The 24,800-nt window shown below is 44.8% G+C and overlaps 1 protein-coding gene across 1 annotated transcript in view; it reads left to right on the top strand.

Moving 5' to 3' along the window:
* The window catches only part of Egln3 (egl-9 family hypoxia inducible factor 3), a 30,905-nt gene that overhangs the window by 4,737 nt on the left and 1,368 nt on the right, over nucleotides 1–24,800 (top strand). Inside the window, exons 2-4 of the mRNA XM_021179361.2 lie at nucleotides 20,708–20,827; nucleotides 22,299–22,435; nucleotides 23,793–23,866. Of these exons, the coding sequence (XP_021035020.1) occupies nucleotides 20,708–20,827; nucleotides 22,299–22,435; nucleotides 23,793–23,866 (331 nt within the window). The remainder of the gene's footprint in view (nucleotides 1–20,707; nucleotides 20,828–22,298; nucleotides 22,436–23,792; nucleotides 23,867–24,800) is intronic.

Here is a 24,800-nt window from a genome sequence, read left to right as displayed (position 1 = left end):
CACAAGTGCAGGAAAAGCAGTCAGGAGTCTCAGAGAACAGGGTGGGGGGTGGGGGGCATAAAACCTGGAGCCTTCCTACCCAGCTGGTGTGAGCTCTCTTGAGGTTTTTTTTTTTTTTTTTTTTTTTTTTCTTCTTTTGGTTTTCTGAGACAGGGTTTCTCTGTATAACCCTGGCTGTCCTAGAACTCACTCTGTAGACCAGGCTGGCCTCCAACTCAGAAATCCGCCTGCCTCTGCCTCCTGAGTGCTGGGATTAAAGGTGTACACCACCATGCCCGGCGCTCTCTGAGTTTTGAGACCTTTCTTTTTTCTCCGTTTCTGTTCTGCGTTTCTTCCCCTTCGTCCTTCTGGCCCAGCCTTTGCTGCTGCTCCACACGCATGGCTCATGGTGATGCCTTGCACCGGCAGCTTCAGCTCTTAGGTAAGATGGCCTGAAGCTTGAACACCAGCCCAGATTCCCAGCTTCCACTGCCCTGGAGAAAGCTGCACTTACTGTCTTGACCTTAGCTCTGGGGAACTAGGAGACTTGGTTGGGGTGGTGCAAGCATAGAGAATTGTATGTCACAAATACGGTTGCTGGAGCCCACGACAAGGTGTGATCCTTAGAGAGCAGAGATTTGCAGTGTTTCTGTGGTCAAAATCTTAAACTGTCTGAGGAAGTCATTTATAGAACACAGCCTTCGTAAGAGGAATGAGGGAGATTTCATGGTAGGGCTTGTGAGAACAGGTGCCTCCAAGGCTAGGGCTGGGTCATCTGGTCATGGGTCATGTGGCCCAGGACTGGCTGGTGAACTCTGCCATGTGCATTCAGTTTTTTATTTGAAAATTTTAAATATGGCTCAGACTGAAAATGCTAAGCATCTTCGTGGTGCTTATTTGCCTATCTCTATAAAGGGCTCTTGGATGTCAGAAAACTGTTTCTCTTTCTGACAACTTAACGCAAATCTGGTAAATTCACTCCTGACTCCTGACTCTGGCTAGGAAAACTAGTTTTTTTCCTAATAATAAAAATATCTTTGCATCCCAGGACTGTATCCTGGGAGTACACCTTATATGGGAGACAATATGCTGAGGCTTGAAGACTTTTACTGAACAGCACTGCCAGGTGAGCACCTTCAAACGCCACAGTATGATGCGTTCTTCAGGGCAAGGCTCAGAAGGCTGCTCCCCTGGGACTTTGGTCTGCTCGGCATCTCTACTTTTGGCTGAATTCTCTGATGCTGGGTAAACAAAGAACATTTGACTCAAGCCTATTGAAGACAAAAGAGTAGTGAACACGTTCACACAGTGGACAAGGCTACTCATTTTTGTTTTTGTTTTTTAAAGTTATTTTAGCCACAGATCTGACGCTTCCTCTGCAGCAGTACTTTGTGGCTGTTAACTAATGCTCCAAGATAATCTGTCACTTTCCTCCGGTGTTTGTCAAATGCACACGTCCTGACAGTAATGATAGTTCTGAGTTCTGATGTCTTCTGCTGGGTATCTGCCAGGGGTGCCCAGTGGGTGACGGAATCCAGAGGTACTGGAATTGTAAATACAACAGACAGATCATTTTATGATGCCAGACGAAAGAATCCAACTTTGGCAGATGGCCAGGAACCATTGATTTGGCTTGGATTCGTAGCTCTGTGGGTGTTTGCCAAGTAAGCTTAGTGAGCTTGGTTAATTATACATAGGACTTGTACCCTTTTCTCTCGGATATTTCTATCATCACCCAGAATAGCACTTGCTTCAGTTTGCCTCCTCTTGTGGATGAGTTTCTGCCCATGGTTTTCGTGAACTAATGCATCTCTTACCCCTTGCTCGTCTCAGCCTTATTGACTCCTGCTCTACACTGTAGAATGTAGCCCCTCAGGTTTTGAATTGGGGTTTTTTTGGTCCCTTGCCCAGTGTCCCCTATGCTCAGAACAGTATTGATGCATCCTTATTAAGGCAAGCCAATTTTTGATTCTTTAGAAGCCACATCGATAATGTTGCCCAAGTTTTAGAGTAAATATGGGATGTCGCTTTGATGTAAACTACCCCCTCCGTAAGTTTAGGTGTTTGAACATTTATTCCCGAGTTGGCACTCGGGAATAAGTTGTAAAACCTTTAGAAAGTGGAGCTTTGCTGGAGGAAGTGGGTCACTGGAGGAGGGTCTCGTGGTTGGAAACCCTCATATACTATGTACTCTTGGCTTCCTGGCTGTAGGCAATCGAACAGCAGCTCCCCACTCCTGCCTTTATGCCTTCACTGGCCAGGAATTCCCTCAAATTTTAATCCAAAACAAACCTTTCCTATCTAAAGGTGCTTCTTGTCAGGTATTTGGTGACATCAACCAGAAAAATCACTAAAATAACGCATGTGTCTTATGTTAATTATTTTTTGCCTTTCAAAACCAAAATAACCTCTAAGTCCGTATAATTGAAGGATGTGATCGTAGTCTGGATTGTTCGCCAGTCAGAAGACAAAATGGGAAACTCAGGTCCAAGTGCCAGCGAAGCCTGGTTTTGACTTTAATAGGAGACGGGGAAGCTGTGGGGCTGTTTGGAGGTGTTTGCATGTTGTCCTGAGCTTGCCTCTGGTATTCACTGGATGAATGATAAAGCACCTCTCTCTAGCCAGCTCATCCCAACCTCAGGGACGGTATGTAAAACTGCTCCCTCCTCTTGCCAATTTGTCTTTTTTTTTTTTTAAGCAAACAAACCCCAGCTTTTTTCATACTCATCTTGTTTTGTGGGTTACTTTGAGTGATTTGAATGGACCATCAAACCCTCTCTTCACCACTTAGCCAGGGTCACACAGATCAGAATTGGGGCCCATGTTGCTTTTGTAACAGTATGTAGCTCACAGCTTCACCGTGGAACTGCAAGTTTTCCTGGTTTTCTTTTAAGTAGAATGTTCTGTCTTCAGTAGACATCCTTAAGGAAGAAGAATGGCTGCCTTTGCTTCTCACCTTCTTTCTCTGTTAATCCCTTCCCTCTGCCTTTGCTAGAATCTGGTTGCGCAGGCTCCCCACTAGTTATGGAGTTCCTATTCTTAAAAGCAGGATAATAACCAGTGCTGCCCCCTTCCCATTATCCACTGTAATAACCCTTTGAGCCTCTGCTGAATCGTAGAGGCCTTTTCTGTCTGACCTCCTGGCCCTTTTACCCTTAATCTTCCTCAACTACCTTCATTCCTATACCCTGAAATGCTGGAAAGAGACTTGCTAGGCACAGCCAGCTTGCCTCTCCATTGTCTTCTACTCTATAGTTCCCAGGCTGTGTAATGCCTGTCTTGGGAAGTCTATCCTCTGTCTCCTGCCTAGGTGGTCCCAGGACGTTTATTTGTTTACTTGTTCTGCCTCCCTTCAACTTAGGAGTTCCTGAATTCAGAGACCACTGTGCTTTGTATTATACAGTTCCTTAAGATTATGGCTAGCTTCATTTCATCTTTGAAAGGAATTTTGAACTCAGTGGATGTCAGTGTGTGTGTGTGTGTGTGTGATTATTTTAAAGCACATATGATTTGCTAGGAGATAAAGGAGTTTGCATCGTGAGAGCTACCATGGGAAGTTCTTAAGGAAGAGTGTAGGTCTTTTCCCAGTTCCTCTGTTAGCAAGAGTTCCGTTGATCAAACCCAAGCTTATATATTTGTTGCTGAAGCTAACAGGAAACAACCATTTTTAATTCACTTGTGAGATTTCGGGGGAGCAACCATGCCATACACGTCTATGTCTTCTCTATTATTTGTGCCAATAAACTTCATTTTTCAGACTCTAGATGGAAGGAAGCTTGGAGCTGATTTCCTCCCTTTTTCTAAGTCAAGGAGAAAGTAAATTGTGATGACCATAAGTTAGGAGAAAGGAACAAAAAAGATTCATGGTCACTTCGGTGATTGCAAATCTGAAGACAGTGTCTTCCAAATCGCTGAGTCTCCAAAAAATTCCCACACATATATATTCCAACTATGGATAACACTTAAGAGCCCAGAATCCCTAGCCCTTTAGAATAAAGATGCCTAAGCTATAAATGGCGTGAGAAAGCCAAAGTTTGGGACTCTCAGCCCTGAAATCTCTTGACTGGAATCGAAGGTGTGATTCAGTGGAAATCAGGGTGTGGCTGCCATTTTGCTTCCTCCTGCTTAGGAATGGATGCCCTCATTTTGATCCAGTTGGGGGTTGGAAGGTATATTTGGTAATTCAGAAGAACTTAGAATTCTTCCTTTGTTGCTTGTTTTGTTGTGTTTTGTTTGTTTGGAGACAGTCTAGTTGCCTAGGCTGCCTTGAACGCACTATGAGCTAGGGAGGCTGTCCTTGTACTGTGGATCCCCTCCACTTCCCAAGTGCTAAGATTACAGGCTTGACCCACCATACCCTGCTTCATCGCTTATCTTGGAGTTGAAGGAAGGCAGTTTCATTCCTGGCCTGTCTAGAAAGAATAGCACTTATTTCAGATAACACTTCCCTGGTATTTTAGAAACAGGGTTGAGTGGTGGAAAGTCCTTGCTTTGGAACACTAGCTCACCTACTTAGCTTCATAATGTCCAGTGCCTCCCTCTGACTCTCAGTTCTCACATTTGTTTGTGGGCTTTGTTGTTTTTAAGATAGGTCTAACTAGGAAGCCCAGATTGACCTTGAACTTGGGGCCATGGACCTCAGGCTCAGTACTAGGATTACAAGTGTGTGGGCTCATACCTGGCTGTTTCCCCCACTTGTCAGATGGGACCATAGTGTGTCGGAGGAGCTTCTGGACAGTTGAATTAGCTGCTTGACTTGGCCCAGACTTTCTTCTTTCTAGTTCCCTTTACATTCCTCAAAACTGTTGAGGCATCTCTCCTCCCCCGCCCCCTCTCTGAGAAGCCCCCCTCCTCCTACCACGTTAAAGATCTTCTGGGTGTCCTCCCTCCTTTAAGCTGGCAGTCTGCATCCAATGAATTCTAATTAACGTGACCGTAGAAGTTCTGTGTCTGGTGAATTCTAATTAATGTGCTAGTAGCAGAGTTCAGATGTCTCCCGAACTAGCTTTATGCCCTAGCAGGGAAAATTGATCTCTTCCCTGGATGCTTTTACTTTGGTGAGTCTCGTTTTCTTTCCAGGGAGAAATGAACTTTTATGTTTCCTAAAAAAAAAAAAAAAAGAAAAAAAGAAAGAAAGATTTTTTTTTTTTTTCTGAATTGGCCATTTATCAGCTGACTTTGAAGCCAGTTTGGGAACCATAGCTTGTGTTGACATGCGCTATGAAGGATGGTGGTAGAAAGAAGCCCCCAATATCCCAGACCTCGGAAGGACAGCATAGCTGGCTGTGGACTGGCCCTGGGCTAACATGGGAAAAGAGAGGGGAGAAGAAGCCCAAGGGCCTGTGAGGGGCTGATGCAGAGGCTGAGGGGCATCCACAACCTGATGGTGGGGTTGGGTGGGGTTGTCTCTGCAGTACGGTAACACAGGCCAAGACAATAGCTGGACCAGCGCTGCTTTGCCACAAGATTTAGGCGATTTCCTTTACCTCTGGCTCAGCCCTCAGCTTATAATTCATCGATAACTTCAAGCACACCCATTTCTTGTTTTTTGTAGGGTTTTTTTTCTTTTTGGTTTGATTGGTTAGTTGTTGCCTCTCATGACTCTCTTTCTGTGGGAAACAGTGAAATGACTATAGTTGTCTCCTCTGAATCTTTAGATGCAGTCTCAACTGGATTGAAAATATTAGGAAAAGATGGTTCTGCACTGAACATGTCTAGGTCTTTTTTCTTTTTGTCATTTCCTAAGCCATAGAGTTTTGACAGCTATTTGCATAGCATGCTATAAGGTGTTTAAGTCACCTCAGGATGACTTACAGAGTACAGGAGGGTTTGGGTAGGCCGAATGCAAACACTCCACCATTTTACCTGGAGGTCGTCAGCGTGTATTTTGTGATCTGAGGTGGATCCTGGAGTTGTCATAGAACCGAAGACCCTTAAATCCCCCAGGAAGCTCAGGACAAGCTAGTTAGTCTTGCACCTTAAACAGCTTGCTTGTTAAGCTTTGGATTTCAGCCTCACAGTCTTCAGCCAGACTGACCCAAAGACAAGTGAATTCCCCTGCGCCTCCATTTCTTCTGCTGCAAGGGTGAATACCCTCCTGGTGGGCTCATGGTACACATGCGACACTACTTGCGAGGTACCCATTACAATCAGGGACGTGGTCAGGGCTGCATGAGTGTTTGTGCGGTAACTGCGCGTGAGCGCTGCATTTCCTGAGTTGGGACTGCACTGCCTTTTGGTGTGTGGAGTCTTTAACCGAGCAAATGCATTTTCCTAAGTGCTGAAGTGCAAATGCAGGATTCTCCTATCTCATCGGGGTATCTGGAAGGCCTTTTATTCTTCTCCAGGACATTTTGATTGGCAGCTATATCTGTTAATAAAGTCTTTTCTTACAGGTTGCCGCTAAATCACTGTGGATCCCTTCATATACTTTGGGATTAATTTAAGATGAAAGCATAAAGACACTCACTTAGAGCTGCCCCAGCCTTTCCATATTGTTTCTAGTCTTTAGTGAGGCACTACAGGTGAAGTTTGATTTTTTTTTTTTTCCTGATAAGTTTGTTTCTCACGTTTAGGAAGTTAAATGCTGTGAAAGGTACCCATGTTGCCTTTAGGGTGACTAATGGATTTGTTCTCCAGGGACACTTGGTAACCTCTAGGTCCGTCTAATAACCAGGGTTAATGACTCCCTCTGAGAGAACAGCCTTGAGTCCGGACAAGTTCTGCTCACCCTCCCGGGAACCAGGCAATTAAACAGGTTCTGTAGAAGTACCACCGGGCCCAAAAGGTTTTAGGAAGCAACAAATGCTAACATCTGGGTCGAAGCCTCGGGAAGGAGATGGTTAACCACTTGTTTTAGCGTCCTCCAGCCTGCTAGACTGGCTGATTTTGTAATTGCCGGGAGGAAGCCTCCGCCGAAAGCCTTTCTCTGGTGACTGGAGAGCGGTGGGGGAGGAGCCAGGGCTCCCCAGAGTCCGTTCCCTCCTCTGGCTGCCTGGCGGTGTGCTCGGGTGTGGGCTGGCTGCCACTCTCACGAAGCGCACGTAGCCCTGTCACTCAGTCATCTCCCTGCTGGCCCAGAGCCAGACCTCCACGGGAAGGGCTGCTTTCCCAAACCCAGACAGCCTGCGCTGATCTGTGGATGTCGCCAGGCCTGTTTACTATGCCTAATTGCAGGACTTAGAAGAATCCCCTTCAAGCCAAGGAATTAGCTACAGCTGAGAAAGGAATGAAGATTGTCCCTTCAAGTCCTGGTCTCCTGAGCATTTCAGGGGCGCCCTGGAGGGGGAGAGTGACTCACTCAGAAGTTCATGCACGAAGTGGGACCCTCCGTAGTGGAATTTTGACGGGATACCATTAGATATTACAGTCTTGTGGGCTCCCATAGTTTTCTGCAAACTTGTGGGCGTGTGTATGTGTTGTGTGTGTGGGGGGGGGTAGGAGGGATGTCTGTGTGCTCTTGTGAGTGTTTCTTCTCAGAGTGTGGAGCCAATTTATTTCTTTAACATAAAGATCCCAAAAGACTATGGTACTTGGTACCTGTTAGTTAGCTCTATCATCAAGACCTCGGAACAATTTCATAGAAGGTTATCTTCTGCAGAATTGCTGGTGTTTGTGTGATCTGGAAGCTAGGGCCAAGTTCACTGAGAGGAGTGACTGGAAAGTGAAGATGGTGAGTTAATCTGCCCTTCCAGGTGCAGCGCCCCTGCCAGAACCGGAAGGGCAGGCAGACCCATTTCAAAGGAACTCAGCCATTTGTAACACCCATTTGCAGAAGTCCCGAAGTTCCTTCTTGGTTGTGCAATTTAGGTGGAAAGGCACGCACATCACCACGCCTCACTGGCAGTGGAGTTAATGTGTAGCAGTACACTGGGCGTGTGGGTTCAGGGAATGGCGCTGGCTTTCGTGTGAACGTGGGGCATGTGAGGAGGGCAGGAGTTTTCCTTGTGAGACTGGACCCATAGGGAGCCCTAGGGATTTGGAGTTTGTTGAGAGGACTGTGAACCTGACATGGACTGGACTCTCACTTCCTTTGGGAAGGAAAGTGGGGGAGCTGGACGCAGCCATGGTGCTGCCCACCAAACCACACTCTCTTTTCTCCCTTCTTTCGGTCACCTAGGTCTCTAACCAGAGGCACTGGAAGGGAGGAAATGGGAGGACTTCATGGGACACATTGATGGGGATAACAAGCAAGATGCTAAGATAACCAATGGCACTTTGAGCCCTCGCCTACCTTTGTTCTCTAGGAGCTCTCATTGCCTACAGCTCCTTTCTCTACCCCGTAAGTGGTTGAAATAAATTTGTAAAAATTCTAAAGCTGGGCAATGAGATGGCTCACCTGGTAGAGGCACTTGACCACCTGAGTTTAGTCCTCTGGCCTCTGAGTGTGTGTACACATGCTTTTACACACACACACACACACACATCATAATAATAATAATAATAAGAAGAAGAAAAGAGTTTAAGAAGCCACTAAAAAAATTTCTAAAACATTTTGAGTGGGGTTTCGCCCTCACATCCAGACCTTCCTTTTTTTGTTCAGTTTCATATGTTGGCTCAGCTGGGGGCTGCTGTGAACTTCGTGCTGGTGACATTTTCCTAAGTTTAGAAAAGGCTTTGCATGACTGTTGCCATCTTATTAAGAGGCCTTCACATTTGTTTGTGCGTGCATGTGTGCATGCTCATGAGCAAATGCAAATGTATATGCACACATTCATGCCATGGTGTGCAGGGCTGAGGCCAGAGGACAACAAATGGCATTTGATCTCTTCATTCTCCTTGTGGCTCCGAAGGATAGAGCCTGGTAGCCTGGCTTGGTGGCAGGCATATTTCCCAGAATCAACCACTGCTCTTCAGCCATTAATGTTGTAGGAACCTAATCTTGGGGTCCTTAAAGGACTGAGGCTGAAGGCTGAGGTCTGAAGCTGCAGTTCCAGTCAGCACCCCAGGCTCTCTGCATTTAATTTGTAAAGGATATTTGGAGTCCTTTTGCTCTTTGTCAGAGCCAAATACAGACTGTAACTTGACATGCCAGCTTCGGTTGTCTTTAACTTTAAAAACACATTCAAGAGCCGGGTGTGGTGGCGCAGGCCTTTAATCCCAGCACTCCGGAGGCAGAGGCAGGCGGATTTCTGAGTTTGAGGCCAACCTGGTCTACAGAGTGAGTTCCAGGACAGCCAGGGCTACACAGAGAAAACTCTGTCTCGAAAAACAAAAACAAAAAAACACATTCAAGAACAAAACTTGCAAAGACTGCAACTCTGCTACTTTGCCGGTTCCCTCTGGTCTTTGTGGTCCAACCGTTGCAGAGAGCATTTGGATATCCAGAGATTTTTGTTTTCCTTTCTAGTAGGAGAAATTCAAGCTTAGGGCTGTTGCTTGCCATGTAGGCCTCTGTGCCCTGCGTGTGTGTTACCTCCCGGGCCCTGCCTAAGCAGGTGCCTTCTCCAGTGCAGCACATGAAATGTCCAAGGGTGGTGGGCCCTGCTTCCCATCCACATTCATTGAGTGAGTTCAAGTATGTGCTGAGCACAAACCTTTCTCCCCCGGGGATTGACTTCATCCCTCAGCTCACAGACCCTAAAAACACTGCCACCAACACTTTACCTAGCCCTCACCACCTGAATACCAATGAGACTGTTTCAAGCCACAAAACCCTGCTGTGACTCTCCCACTGGGCTTTTGTCCAAGCTAATGAAGGGGTGTGTGTGTGTGTGTGTGTGTGTGTGTGTGTGTGTTCTCCCTGATTTTCTCCTGACTCTTGGCATGTCTAATTCTCCTCTGTGTGGCTGGCTGTGCTTTAGGGTAGAGAGGGACAGGAGGAAAGGGTCCCTGTGGCTCTCGATGCCAATGAGCGCAATCTCAGATCTTGCGCTATGGGTTTCACGTGGATTTCAATTTGCTCAAACCCATTCTTACAGATGAGTTAGCTGAGGTACAAAGAGATTTAAGTGCTGCTAACCCTGTACATAGGCTGTGCTGCACTCACTAGATTTATGCTATGCCCAGAAAGTGTTCCCTCCTCTCCCTCCTCCTCTCCCCTCCTCCCCTCCTTCCTCCTCCTCCTCCTCCACCTCCTCTCCCTCCTCCTCCTTCCCCTCCTTCCCCTCCCAGGCAGGGCCATAGAGATGGTACTCAGTGAGTCAGAGTGTGTAGTGCTCTAGCCGAGGACCTGCGTTTGATTCCTAGCACCCAGGTCAAGCTGCTTACAGTGGCTTGTACCTCCCATTTTAGAGGGATCTGATACCTCCTGGCTCCACCAGCACCAGTCCCTTCCCACCCATAGAGACATAATTAAGCAATAATATTAAATCCTCCCCCCCAAAAGGAGAATTAAAAAACACTCTTGAAAAGCTGTTGCTAATATTTGTTTAGTAAATAAGAGGTCCAATTTGTCAGTAGACCAAAATTTTTTTTTTTTTTTTTTAATATTTTTATTACATAATTTCCTCAATTACATTTCCAATACTATCCCAAAAGTCCCCCATAGCGCCCCCCACTTCCCTACCCACCCATTCCCATTCTTTTGGCCCTGGCATTCCCCTATATTGGGGCATATAAAGTTTGCAAGTCCAATGGGCCTCTCTTTCCATTGATGGCCGACTAGGCCATCTTTCGATACATATGCAGCTAGAGACAAGAGCTCCAGGGTTCCGGTTAGTACATCATGTTGTTCCAACAATAGGGTTGCAGATCCCTTTAGCTCCTTGGGTACTTTCTCTAGCTTCTCCATTGGGAGCCCTGTGATACATCCAATAGCTGACTGTGAACATCCACTCCTGTGTTTGCTAGGCCCCGGCATCGTCTCACAAGAGACAGCTATATTTGGGTCCTTTCAGCAAGATCTTGCTAGTGTATGCAATGGTGTCAGCGTTTAGAAGCTGATTATGGGACGGATCCCTGGATACAGCAGTCTCTAAATGGCCCATCCTTTCATCACAGCTACGAACTTTGTCTCTGTAGCTCCTTCCCTGGGTGTTTTGTTCCCAATTCTAAGAAGGTGCACCGTGTCCACACTTTGGTCTTCATTCTTCTTGAGTTTCATGCGTTTAGCAAATTGTATCTTATATCTTGGGTATCCTAAGTTTTGGGCTAATATCCACTTATCAATGAATACATATTGTGTGAGTTCTTTTGTGATTGTGTTACTTCACTCAAGATGATGCCCTCCAGGTCCATCCATTTGGCTAGGAATTTCATAAATTCATTCTTTTTAATAGCTGAGTAGTACTCCATTGTGTAAATGTACCATAATTTCTGTATCCATTCCTCTGTTGAGGGACATCTGGGTTTTTTCCAGCTTCTGGCTATTATAAATAGGGCTGCTATGAACATAGTGGAGCATGTGTCCTTCTTACCGGTTGGGACATCTTCTGGATATATGCCCAGGAGAGGTATTGCTGGATCCTCCGGTAGTACTATGTCCAATTTTCTGAGGAACCGCCAGACTGATTTCCAGAGTGGTTGTACAAGCTTGCAATCCCACCAACAATGGAGGAGTGTTCCTCTTTCTCCACATCCTCGCCAGCATCTGCTGTCACCTGAATTTTTGATCTTAGCCATTCTGACTGGTGTGAGGTGGAATCTCAGGGTTGTTTTGATTTGCATTTCCCTGATGATTAAGGATGTTGAACATTTTTTCAGGTGCTTCTCTGCCATTCGGTATTCCTCAGGTGAGAATTCTTTGTTCAGTTCTGAGCCCCATTTTTTAATGGGGTTATTTGACTTTCTGGAGTCCACCTTCTTGAGTTCTTTATATATATTGGATATTAGTCCCTTATCTGATTTAGGATAGGTGAAGATCCTTTCCCAATCTGTTGGTGGTTTTTTTGTCTTATTGATGGTGTCTTTAGCCTTGCAGAAGCTTTGTAGTTTCATGAGGTCCCACTTGTCAATTCTCGATCTTACAGCACAAGCCATTACTGTTCTATTCAGGAATTTTTCCCCTGTGCCCATATCTTCAAGGCTTTTCCCCACTTTCTCCTCTATAAGTTTCAGTGTCTCTGGTTTTATGTGAAGTTCCTTGATCCACTTAGACTTGACCTTAGTACAAGGAGATAGGAATGGATCGATTCGCATTCTTCTACATGTTAACAACCAGTTGTGCCAGCACCATTTGTTGAAAATGCTGTCTTTCTTCCACTGGATGTTTTTAGCTCCCTTGTCGAAGATCAAGTGACCATAGGTGTGTGGGTTCATTTCTGGGTCTTCAATTCTATTCCATTGGTCTATTTGTCTGTCACTATACCAGTACCATGCAGTTTTTATCACAATTGCTCTGTAGTAGAGCTTTAGGTCCGGCATGGTGATTCCACCAGAGGTTCTTTTATCCTTGAGAAGAGTTTTTGCTATCCTAGGTTTTTTGTTATTCCAGATGAATTTGCAGATTGCACTTTCTAATTCGTTGAAGAATTGATTTGGAATTTTGATGGGGATTGCATTGAATCTGTAGATTGCTTTTGGCAAGATAGCCATTTTTACAATGTTGATCCTGCCAATCCATGAGCATGGGAGATCTTTCCATCTTCTGAGATCTTCTATAATTTCTTTCTTCAGAGACTTGAAGTTTTTATTATACAGATCTTTCACTTCCTTAGTTAGAGTCACGCCAAGATATTTTATATTATTTGTGACTATTGAGAAGGGTGTTGTTTCCCTAATTTCTTTCTCAGCCTGTTTATTCTTTGTGTAGAGAAAGGCCATTGATTTGTTTGAGTTAATTTTATATCCAGCTACTTCACCGAAGCTGTTTATCAGGCTTAGGAGTTCTCTGGTGGAATTTTTAGGGTCACTTATATATACTATCATATCATCTGCAAAAAGTGATATTTTGACTTCCTCTTTTCCAATTTGTATCCCTTTGATCTCCTTTTGTTGTCGAATTGCTCTGGCTAGGACTTCAAGTACAATGTTGAATAGGTATGGAGAAAGTGGACAGCCTTGTCTAGTCCCTGATTTTAGAGGGATTGCTTCAAGCTTCTCACCATTTACTTTGATGTTGGCTACTGGTTTGCTGTAGATTGCTTTTATCATGTTTAGGTATGGGCCTTGAATTCCTGATCTTTCCAAGACTTTTATCATGAATGGGTGTTGGATCTTGTCAAATGCTTTTTCCGCATCTAAGGAGATGACCATGTGGTTTTTATCTTTGAGTTTGTTTATATACTGGATTACGTTGATGGATTTCCGTATATTGAACCATCCCTGCATCCCTGGGATGAAACCTACTTGGTCAGGATGGATGATTGTTTTGATGTGTTCTTGGATTCGGTTAGCAAGAACTTTATTGAGGATTTTTGCATCAATATTCATAAGGGATATTGGTCTGAAGTTTTCTATCTTTGTTGGGTCTTTTTGTGGTTTAGGTATCAGAGTAATTGTGGCTTCATAGAATGAGTTGGGTAGAGTACCTTCTGTTTCTATTTTGTGGAATAATTTGTGAAGAACTGGGATTAGATCTTCTTTGAAGGTCTGATAGAACTCTGCACTAAACCCATCTGGTCCTGGGCTTTTTTTAGTTGGGAGACTATTAATGACTGCTTCTATTTCTTTGGGGGATATAGGGCTGTTTAGATCATTAACCTGATCTTGATTCAACTTTGGTACCTGGTATCTGTCTAGGAACTTCTCCATTTCATCCAGGTTCTCCAGTTTTGTTGAGTATAGCCTTTGGTAGAAGGATCTGATGGTGTTTTGGATGTCTTCAGGATCTGTTGTTATGTCTCCTTTTTCATTTCTGATTTTGTTAATTAGGATGCTTTCCCTGTGCCCTCTAGTGAGTCTGGCTAAGGGTTTATCTATCTTGTTGATTTTTTCAAAGAACCAGCTCCTTGATTGGTTGATTCTTTGAATAGTTTTTCTTGTTTCTACTTGGTTGATTTCACCCCTGAGTTTGATTATTTCCTGCCGTCTACTCCTCTTGGGTGAATTTGCTTCCTTTTGTTCTAGTGCTTTTAGGTGTGTTGTCAAGCTGCTAATGTGTGCTCTCTCTAGTTTCCTTTTGGAGGCACTCAGAGCTATGAGTTTTCCTCTTAAAAATGCTTTCATTGCGTCCCATAAGTTTGGGTATGTTGTGGCTTCATTTTCATTGAACTCTAAAAAGTCCTTAATTTCTTTCTTTATTCCTTCCTTGACCAAGGTATCATTGAGAAGAGTGTTGTTCAGTTTCCACGTGAAGGTTGGCTTTCTATTATTTATTTTGTTATTGAAGATCAGCCTTAGTCCATGGTGATCTGATAGGATGCATGGGACAATTTCAATATTTTTATATCTGTTGAGGCCTGTTTTGTGACCAATTATGTGGTCAATTTTGGAGAAGGTACCATGAGGTGCTGAGAAGAAGGTATATCCTTTTGTTTTAGGATAGAATGTTCTGTAGATATCTGCCAGATCCATTTGATTCATAATTTCTGTTAGTTTCACTGTGTCCCTGTTTAGTTTCTGTTTCCATGATCTGTCCATTGGTGAAAGTGGTGTGTTGAAGTCTCCCACTATTATTGTATGAGGTGCAATGTGTGCTTTGAGATTTACTAAAGTTTCTTTAATGAATGTGGCTGCCTTTGTATTTGGAGCATAGATATTCAGGATTGATAGTTCCTCTTGGAGGATTTTACCTTTGATGAGTATGAAGTGTCCCTCCCTGTCTTTTTTAATGACTTTGGGTTGGAAGTCAATCTTATCAGATATTAGAATGGCTACTCCAGCTTGTTTCTTCATGCCATTTGCTTGGAGAATTGTTTTCCAGCCTTTCATTCTGAGGTAGTGTCTATCCTTTTCTCTGAGATGAGTTTCCTGTAAGCAGCAAAATGTTGGGTCTTGTTTGTGTAGCCAGTTTGTTAGTCTATGTCTTTTTATCGGGGAGTTGAGTCCATTGATATTAAGAGATATTAAGGAAAAGAAATTGGTGTTTCCTGTTATTTTTGATGTTAAAGTTGGCATTTTGTTCTTGTGGCTGTCTTCTTTTAGGTTTGTTGAGGGATTACCTTCTTGTTGTTTCTAGGGCGTGGTTCCTGTCCTTGTATTGGTTTTTTTCTGTTATTATCCTTTGAAGGGCTGGATTCGTGGAGAGATAATGTGTGAATTTGGTTTTGTCGTGGAATACTTTGGTTTCTCCATCTATGTTAATTGAGAGTTTGGCTGGGTATAGTAGCCTGGGCTGGAATTTGTGTTCTTTTAGTGTCTGTATAACATCTGTCCAGGATCTTCTGGCTTTCATAGTCTCTGGTGAAAAATCTGGTGTAATTCTGATAGGCTTGCCTTTATATGTTACTTGGCCTTTTTCTCTTACTGCTTTTAGTATTCTATCTTTATTTAGAGCATTTGTTGCTCTGATTATTATGTGTCGGGAGGTATTTCTTTTCTGATCCAGTCTATTTGGAGTTCTGTAGGCTTCTTGTATGTTCATGGGCATCTCTTTCTTTAGATTTGGGAAGTTTTCTTCTATAATTTTGTTGAAGATGTTTGCTGGTCCTTTGAGTTGAAAATCTTCATTCTCATCCACTCCTATTATCCGTAGGTTTGGTCTTCTCATTATGTCTTGTATTTCTTGGATGTTTTGAGTTAGGATCTTTTTGCATTTTCCATTTTCCTTGATTGTTGTGCCAATGTTCTCTATGGAATCTTCTGCACCTGAGATTCTCTCTTCCATCTCTTGTATTCTGTTGCTGATGCTTGCATCTATGGTTCCAGATTTCTTTCCTAGGGTTTCTATCTCCAGTGTTGCCTCATTTTGGGTTTTCTTTATTGTGTCTACTTCCCTTTTTAGGTCTAGTATGGTTTTGTTCATTTCCATCATCTGTTTGGATGTGTTTTCCTGTTTTTCTGTAAGGACTTCTACCTGTTTGATTATGTTATCATGTTTTTCTTTAAGGATTTGTAACTCTTTAGCAGTGTTCTCCTGCAATTCTTTAAGGGATTTTTGTGCTTCCTCTTTATTGTCTTTTTCCTTTTTAGCAGTGTTCTCCTGCATTTCTTTAAGTGTGTTATTAACGTCCTTCTTGAAGTCCTCTATCATCATCAGGAGATATGCTTTTAAATCCGTGTCTAGCTTTTCCGGTGTGTTGGGGTGCCCTGGACTGGGTGAAGTGGGGGTGCTGGGTTCTGATGATGGTGAGTGGTCTTGGTTTCTGTTAGTAAGATTATTACGTTTACCTTTCGCCATCTGGTAATCTCTGGGGTTAGTTGTTATCGTTGTCACTATTTAAAGATTGGAGCAGAAGCTGTGTTCCACTCACCAGCAGTCCCAAAATCCTGCGGCGGGGGTCGTGGGTAGCTGGCGGGTGTCAGGCAACCCTGCGCTCCCGCTACCCTGGCGCTGATCCGGCCGGGTGAGGCCTGTGGCCCTACTCAGGCTGGTTTCTGCTTCCCTAACTAATGCAGTCTCAGGTCCCGCGCAATTGGATTGGAGCAGAAGCTGTGCTCCCCTCACCAGAAGTCTTAAGATCCTGAGGCGGGTGTTGTGGGCAGTTGGCGAGTGTCAGCAGACCCTGCGCCCCAGCTGCTCAGGTGCTTTTCTGACCGGAAGAGGCTTGTGGCCCTGTGTGGGCTGGATTTCTCTCTCCCCAACCAGAGCAGTCTCAGGTCCCGCGTGATTGGACTGGAGCAGAAGCTGTGTTCCACTCACCAGCAGTCCCAAAATCCTGCGGCGGGGGTCGTGGGTAGCTGGCGGGTGTCAGGCAACCCTGCGCTCCCGCTACCCTGGCGCTGATCCGGCCGGGTGAGGCCTGTGGCCCTACTCAGGCCGGTTTCTGCTTCCCTAACTAATGCAGTCTCAGGTCCCGCTCAATTGGATTGGAGCAGAAGCTGTGTTCCACTCACCAGCAGTCCCAAAATCCTGCGGCGGGGGTCGTGGGTAGCTGGCGGGTGTCAGGCAACCCTGCGCTCCCGCTACCCCGGCGCTGATCCAGCCGGATGAGGCCTGTGGTCCTACTCAGGCCGGTTTCTGCTTCCCTAACTAATGCAGTCTCAGGTCCCGCCAGTAGACCAAAATTTAAAGGCTATTCAGCGAGATATCTTTACAGTTCTACTGCTCATGGTTTGGCTTTTTGTTGTATCTCCTTTTGACTGCATCTCCTTTTGTTAGACAGGCTACTCTAAAATTTGTGATGCTCCTGCTTCAGCCGCCTCAGGAACTGAGTAACAGGGGTGAGATACTGTTTCAGGCTTAAACAATATCTGTGTATCAATTGTTAATTGTTATAAATAAAGTGATCATTTTTAAAAAATTTTTTTGCTGAGTAAAAATTTGCATAACATTCAACTTTGCATCTGTAAAGATCAAGTTATACCAAGGAATCTGATTCCAAAGTCCTGAGCAATGTGTAATGTATGTGTGATATATATATATATGAGTACATATATATGAGTATATATATATATATATATATATATATATATATATATACTCATTTTAATAAAAATACATGGCATGGCTTCTTTCTTTTTGAGGGGCTAGGAGCCAGACCTACGCTGTGGTGCATGTTAGGTGTGACTCTACCGCTTGCCTCCACCCCCGACCCCCGTCTGCAGTTTGATCTATAGAGAAGTACTAAGTGTGAATGATCATTGTTGCTGAGTGAACAGTTGAAGCTGTGCATACTGGGTTTAAAACTGTCTCCTTACTCTGGCTGTGGCTGGTTGCTTTAGAACATCCAGTTGAGGCCTTGGAGTGTCCACCCTGGGCTTGATCTCTGAACACAGTTGTTTGTTTGTTTGTTTGTTTATCATTCTCCCACAGCCCCTAACCGATGCATGGTTTTCTTTTCTCCTGGTGGCATTTTGTAAAGTAGATTTTATACTTGGATTCTGCTTGAGTTCTTCTATATGTGTGCACTTCTTCCTGCCTGAACGTGACCATGGAGGTGTCTTGAAGCACACATCTCTGGTGTCGAGCCAGCTCGGGAACACCTGGTTCATTCCTGTCATTTCCTGTTGCTACGGAGCTGTGGAGGGGCCTCTGGGGATGGGAGGTTTGTGCAGGGGCCGGGTGATACGTCAGAGAACGTGCAGAATCAGAGGACACGCTGATTCATCTGCAAGCCCAGGCCTAGAACCAGGGTACAGTGACCATGCTACCATAGGGACACTGATGTGCTATTAAACTGCTGTAGATTTCAAGTATTGGTCAAGTCAGGAAGTTTTTGCCAATAAAAAACCCCTATAATAAGATACCTTCCTCGTTCCCATAAAACAATGAAGTGTTGCAACGTTTCCCTCGGACCTGCACTCTGGCTCCTTCTACAGACTTGATGAGGTTTAGATAACAGATCTGATAAGCCCATCAGTTTCCGGAGTCTGTTACTGCCCCGTGCACAAATTGGCATGGGTCTGATGACTCAACACTGAGGTTTGCCCATCAGTGCATCCTTAGATTCACAGTTTGAGATCCTGGCCTGGGCCAGCTGACAGTTGAGAATGTGTCCGAGCCAAAACCCATCTCCTATGGCACTCAGCCAGAAACCTCAGTGGTACAATTGGTCAGCAAGGTTGCGGCGGGACCTTTGAGCTGCCTGTGGTTTCCTCCCATTGTTTAAACGTGGTGCACATGGCTTCGGGAGTCAGAGAGAGGGTGACTTGCACTCTGGCCAGAAAAATGATTTTTTTTTTCACTTCCCTTCACAACGTGTATGCTCACAATTAGAGAGGTGTTTTAGTGGTAAGTCCACAAGGAACTGTGCCGGCACATTCTCTCTTTTATACCTGCAGCAGTTAGTGGAGGGTGTGTTTGTGGGAACGGTCTGTATTTCCTGCCTGTATTTTAATTCAAGCTGAGTTCTAAAGTCCATTTGTGCTTCTTAATGTGCTGCAAGATGCTGCTCTCTCCACGCACGGTGCGCTGAGCTCAGATCGAGTCTTCTCTCTCTTTGGACGTTGGAGGACTGTGTCAATTACTTGTCTCGTTGCTGTAACAAAACACCCGAAACACCCGACAAAAGCAACTGAAGGAAGGCAGGATTTATTTTGGCTCAAGTCCCAAGGCACAGTGCATTGTGGCAGGAAGTCGTGGTGCAGCTCAAAACAGCTGGTCAGGGTGATTCCACAGTCAGGAAGCAGAGGGAAAAGGATGCTGGTGGCCAGCTAGCTCGTTTTCTCTCTTTTTAGTTAGGACAGGCCTTTCCACCTCAATTAACCCAATCTACAAAATCTATCTCAGACAAGCCCAGAGATCTGTCTCCAGGGTGATCCTACATCCTGTCAAATCGGCAATCGATATAAACTGCGCAGCCCGTCCTCCTCATCATGTGAAAGAGCCTGGGATCACAGACAGTTGCAGACGAGGTAGATGGCAGGCATCCAGACCACTGACCTTTTCTGGGAGCAGAGCTGTTTGGGAATATAAAGTCAAAGCACTGACTGACAGCAGGGGAGACTGGGATGGTGGGGGACATCATGGAGTAATGTGCGAAGTGACTTTCATTGTTGGCCCTTACACTTCTGGCCGCTGCCTCCAGGAATAGGTAATTCCCTATGTTGTAGGCAACTTCATTTGTCTTTTTCTCTCCAGCCACGCCAGCAATCACCCTTTTTCAAGACACCATCTATTTGATAATGCCATAATTTGTCAAACCCTTATTACAGTCACTTCAAAATCCAACTTTCGGGGAGACAGACGTTCAGGCTAACTAACAGAGCAACTTCAGCTCTACCCGTGACAGCACAGTGGCTCTTTCTGAGGTGGTTTCTGAGGGATTGCTAGCTGAGACAAATGTAAAGTATAGGTATTCTCTGATTTAAACTTCAGGTTCATTGCAAAGCCAGGCCACTACTCAACCTCTAGCACGAAGTGTGTGTGAGGCCCAGCTCTGTTTGCAGGCTCTGTTGGGAATCACTGATCTGTCAGTGGCTTAGTTTGGCACTGGTCTTGGACTAGTCTTTTGACTCGTGAAGTAACCTTGCTATTTATCAAGGAGTATTACAACCCAGACCCCAAGTCTGTCTGAAAGTGCGCTTTCACAGCAGAAGAAAGCTATTAATTTGGTTTCAACAAAGAACCATCTACAAGATCATTGGTATCATATATGTACTTTTTTTTTTCTCCTTCAAAGAGATCGCCCTGTATTGTGTGTGCCGACTCTTATTGAGCATTAAGGTCTAGCTTCCCACCTACCCTTCTCTCTTCTTGCCTTTTATTAAGTCTGACCTTTACTCCCTTTGGGATCAGACATGGTTTTGTAAGAAAACAAGCGTGATTCCACAGCTCAGGGGCACTGCTAACCAAGCACAGTCCCTGAGCCCCACACCAAAGACTCTTTCTCTTTCTCCCCGCTCTCTTCCTTCCTTCCTTCCTCTTAGAGAGGGTCTCTCCCTTTGTAGGCCAGGTTGGCCTCGTGCATGCTGCCCTAGCTTCCGAGTACAGGCATTTACATGTATGGGTCCACTATGCCTGACTCTTGTATCTCTGGATTCTGATCTCTTAGGGCTCAGATGCGAACCTGGATCCTGCTTTTCCAAAAAGGGATATTAAAGAAAGGCAAGCATCTTGTTGATGATGTAGATGGGTTTCTTTAGAAAGTTCTCAATGTTCTAGAAGGTGGGGATATTACCGGATCACTTACCCTGCACTGAGTCCTAAGACAGGGCCTGCCTGTTACACTTTCATACCAAAGATTACCTCATGTTAGTTTTATGTTCTGATCGTAATCCAAATTTATGTACTTTATATGTCTGCTGTAGGAGGAGACTATCTAAGCCTTTTTTTTTAAAAAACAGCATCTTTGGGATGTCTCTACAGGCAATGGTGGCTTGCTATCCAGGAAATGGAACAGGTTATGTTCGCCATGTGGACAACCCCAATGGTGATGGCCGCTGTATCACCTGTATCTACTACCTGAATAAGAATTGGGACGCCAAGGTACTGTGGAATAGTGTGTGTGTGTGTGTGTGTGTGTGTGTGTGTGTGTGTTGTGAGGTGGGGCGAGCTTAGGGAGATAGATGCTGTAGAAGGTGCCGATAGGGGTACACTGAGAGTTCAGATCAAAAGAGTATGCCAGTTCCAATTAGGTAAAGCCTTCCAGTAACCTTAGGAAAGTTATACTTTCTAATAGCCAGTGTCCACTGTTTTATGACCTGCCCGGCCTCCTGCCACTTATGGAATTAATGCCAGAGTTGATAAGATTAAGATCAGTGGCTCTAGAGTTAATGTCGTGGTGGGGGTGGGGTGGGGCAGGGTGACCGTGGTCAGGGGTTAATGAAGGGAGGTAACTGAACATTGGGATGCAGAGTTGAAGAGACCCTCAGCTCAGCATCTGATGCATACCTTTCCCTCCCAGCAGCAGCCCTGAGAGAATTCCACACACACACACACACACACACACACACACACAAACATAGTGGTGGGGTCTCAACGCTGTCCCCGAGAGAGACTTCCCTATCCTCTATCTCAGGGTGATAGGTCCCAAGGGGGTGGCATTTGGTGTCGCTTGTGAACGGCAGCTGTTTGTACGGTAGATGGTAGAGATGTGGAGTTCGTGGAAAGTTCTCCGAGTTAGGGATGATTTAGAGTCTGTGAGGTCAGAGAGCTCTGCAAAGCTTATTTAGCTTTTGAACTTTCTACATCTCCGTTTGCGGTTTGTTAGTGTAGACTCTGGCTGTTAGGCTGGGGTACTGGATCTTCCTCTATATTTGGGAGTAAGACCACAACAGTTCCTTTAGGGCTTAAAAGTATCTTTTGAAATACTACTGTGAGCAGAGCTAGTGGGACAACAGTGATAAACCAGGAAGAATGAAATCAACAGAGATTTGAGTTTCTTCCGCCAGCATTAGACTGTGCCGTGTAAAACGGTAATGCGTGAAGCCTGATTTCTACCCAGAAGATAGTTGTTCCAGTAGGACAAGTAGATTGATTATACATGTGAAAAGGAAAAGGCGGGTGAAGAGAGTGATAGATGTCCAGAAAGATGTAGATAGCGTGGTGTGAGAGGTCACGGAAGTGCCCAGTCAATGGGGTCAGAGGGCATTGGGAGAGTTCAGAGGACGGCTATAAATTGTTACTGCAGGAACAGCTGTATGGGAAGCATGCTTAGACTTAATATTTGGTGGCGCTATGAAATTACTCAGGATTCCTCAGCTTGTTTCTGGCGGGTTGAAGCAGGCTGACATGGCTAGTTTGGTGTGGCACTCTCTGGCTGTCCTCTGTTTTGTGGCTATCCATAGCTAAGTCTGATGCAAGTCGGATTCCGAAGTGTGAGGGGGGAATAAGTATTTACAGGATGAACCCCACTTAAAGTCGAGGTAAGGTAGTATCTCTCCCGCACAGAGCTAACACATTGCTGATCAACCGCACACGAGACCAGGAAATAACTGATGCTCTTCTTGGTCTTCAGTTACACGGAGGGGTCCTGCGGATATTTCCGGAAGGGAAATCGTTTGTAGCAGACGTGGAGCCCATCTTTGATAGACTTCTGTTCTTCTGGTCAGACCGCAGGAATCCACATGAAGTCCAGCCCTCCTACGCCACCAGGTAAGAGCTGGGGCCACAGTTCCTCTTCCAGGGTGCATACAAACCCCAGATCCCCGAAAACTAATGTCCTTTGATTTGGGGTACACCCCAAAGCTGATAGGCGAACCTGTTTGGAGTGATAGAAATTGAAGGAACCTCTTTAGGATTCACTAGCATACAAATCTAACTTCAGTTTAAAGTAACTATGAACTTCCTATCCTGTGAGTTGTGCATACCGAAGTCTCAGAGTCCTCTCCCCTGTCTTTCTGTCCCTTCCTTCTTGACCATTAGAAACAATTAGAGTTGCCTGCTTTGGGGTACACTCCTGTAATACCAGCACTTGCAGGGTCAAACTGGAGCACTGAGAGTTCCAGGCAGCGTGAGCTAAGCGAGACCTAGTCTCAAAAGCATCAGGGAACAGGCCAAGCTAAGGTTGAGCTAGCCCTGGTTACCATGTGTCAAGAGTGCTGCTTCTTTGAGTGAAATTACAGTCAGTTCACGCAAAGAACGAACCTTGGGAAAGGAAAGAGTTAATTTTTCTTGAATTTACTTCCTTTTTACTCTTTCATAGCTTAAAGTTTGCCTGGGCTAGCATTATCCATGTAATAACAATTGGATGTTATTGTTTTGCTTGCTCCATCCATCCATCCATCCATCCTTGAGACAAGGCCTGGAACTCAGTACACTGCAGAGGATAACCCTGAATCCCTGACCCTCCTGAGTGTTGAGATCACAGGCTTGTGCTATTACATGTAGTTTTTTTCGGATGCTGGGGCTTTATGCACACAATGCAAGCATTCTGTCAACTGAGTAGACCCCAGACCTATAATTCAACGTTCTTAAAACCTTTCATCTTTCTTTTTTCTTTTCTTTCTTTTTCTTTTCCCTTCCTCCCTCCTTCCCTCCCTTCACTGAACATTTTAGAGTTGTCTAATTTTTTTTTTTTTTTGAGACAGGGTTTCTGTGTGTAGCCCTGGCTGTCCTGGAACTCACTTTGTAGACCAGACTGGCCTTGAACTCAGAAATCCACTTACCTCTGCCTCCCGATTGCTGGGCTTAAAGGCGTGGGCCACCACGCCCAGCTAGAATCATCTAATCTTAATCTAGAAAGCTGATAAAAGTATTTATGTCCTCTTCTGCCTTGACTTCTCCCTTCTCTTCCCGCACGTGGGCCAGAGCAGAGTGATGTGGAATGTGGGGCTTATATTGGGAAGGGCATTGAGGTGGGAAAGGCTGTGTGTGGAAGGATGGCGCTAAGCATGACCTAGCTTAGCTTTCCGCAGAGATCCTTATCTGAGCCCCAGAGTTTCAGAATTGGTCACACTGTGACATGTTCTGTATAAACAGGCCTCTAATAGCACATGCCTTGCTTCCACAGGTACGCTATGACTGTCTGGTACTTCGATGCTGAAGAAAGGGCAGAAGCCAAAAAGAAATTCAGGAATTTAACTAGTAAGTGTCTGGCCATTTTCTCTGACTTTAGTTTTATATCTTTTGTAATAACACTGTTTCGTCTCAGTTGTGAGTTAGCTTCAGATAGAATGATATCTAAAGCCTGTGTGATGATTTGTAGTAGATAGAAATAATTAACTTTTTATTGTGAATGTGAATCAGTCATGTGCCACATAAAGTTTTGTTCACGAATTTGGCATTTAGATAGAAAATATAATGGATCCTAGCTCCAATGGTCAAGTTAAGTTGGTATGGGATTGTGGCTCAGTATAGAAGCAGGGCTCTCACGCTATCAAACTGATATGATTTAACATCGTTCCTGCCGTCAGCAGGCAGTGTTTATGAATTATGCTTCTCAATACTGGTTGTTCTAAGCTAAGCATGGCGGAACAGCACTCTGGGCTGAGGCAGGAGGACCATGAATTTGAGGTCAGCCTGACCTCTGTAATGTCCTGCTGCCCCAAAGCATACAAAAGCAATAATGCTACCAAGGTGGTTCATGAAAAGGTAAATTCCTGGCTCTCTGAGTACAGGAAATACGGTGTCCTGTATCCTTTCGAGTAACTGAACATCAGTATATTGAGTTGAATTCCTAAGAAATCTTACAGGGAGAACTGGAGATGTAGCTCAGAGTTGGAGCGCTTGTCTAACCTGTGGCGTGTCCTGGGTACAATTCTTTCCACTGCCAAATAAATAAAGTGTATGTTTACATAAAGAAATTGACCTAACTCATTACCTACTTGACCTTTGTACCTATCAAATGCCAAGACAGACAGCTTTGCAAAGGTGTGTGTGTGTGTGTGTGTGTGTGTGTGTGTGTGTGTGTGTGTGAGAGAGAGAGAGAGAGAGAGAGAGAGAGAGAGAGAGAGAGTTGTTGACTGACATAATACATCAAATTTGACTCCCTAACTTGTTTTTCCTGTTTCCAACCCAG

The sequence above is a fragment of the Mus caroli genome, unplaced genomic scaffold, assembly GCF_978045245.1.
Source record: "Mus caroli unplaced genomic scaffold, Mus_caroli_1 scaffold_14, whole genome shotgun sequence".
NCBI classification, from domain to species: domain Eukaryota; kingdom Metazoa; phylum Chordata; class Mammalia; order Rodentia; family Muridae; genus Mus; species Mus caroli.
Note: the sequence above shows the minus strand (reverse complement) of the source record. Positions and strands in the feature narration are given on the sequence as shown.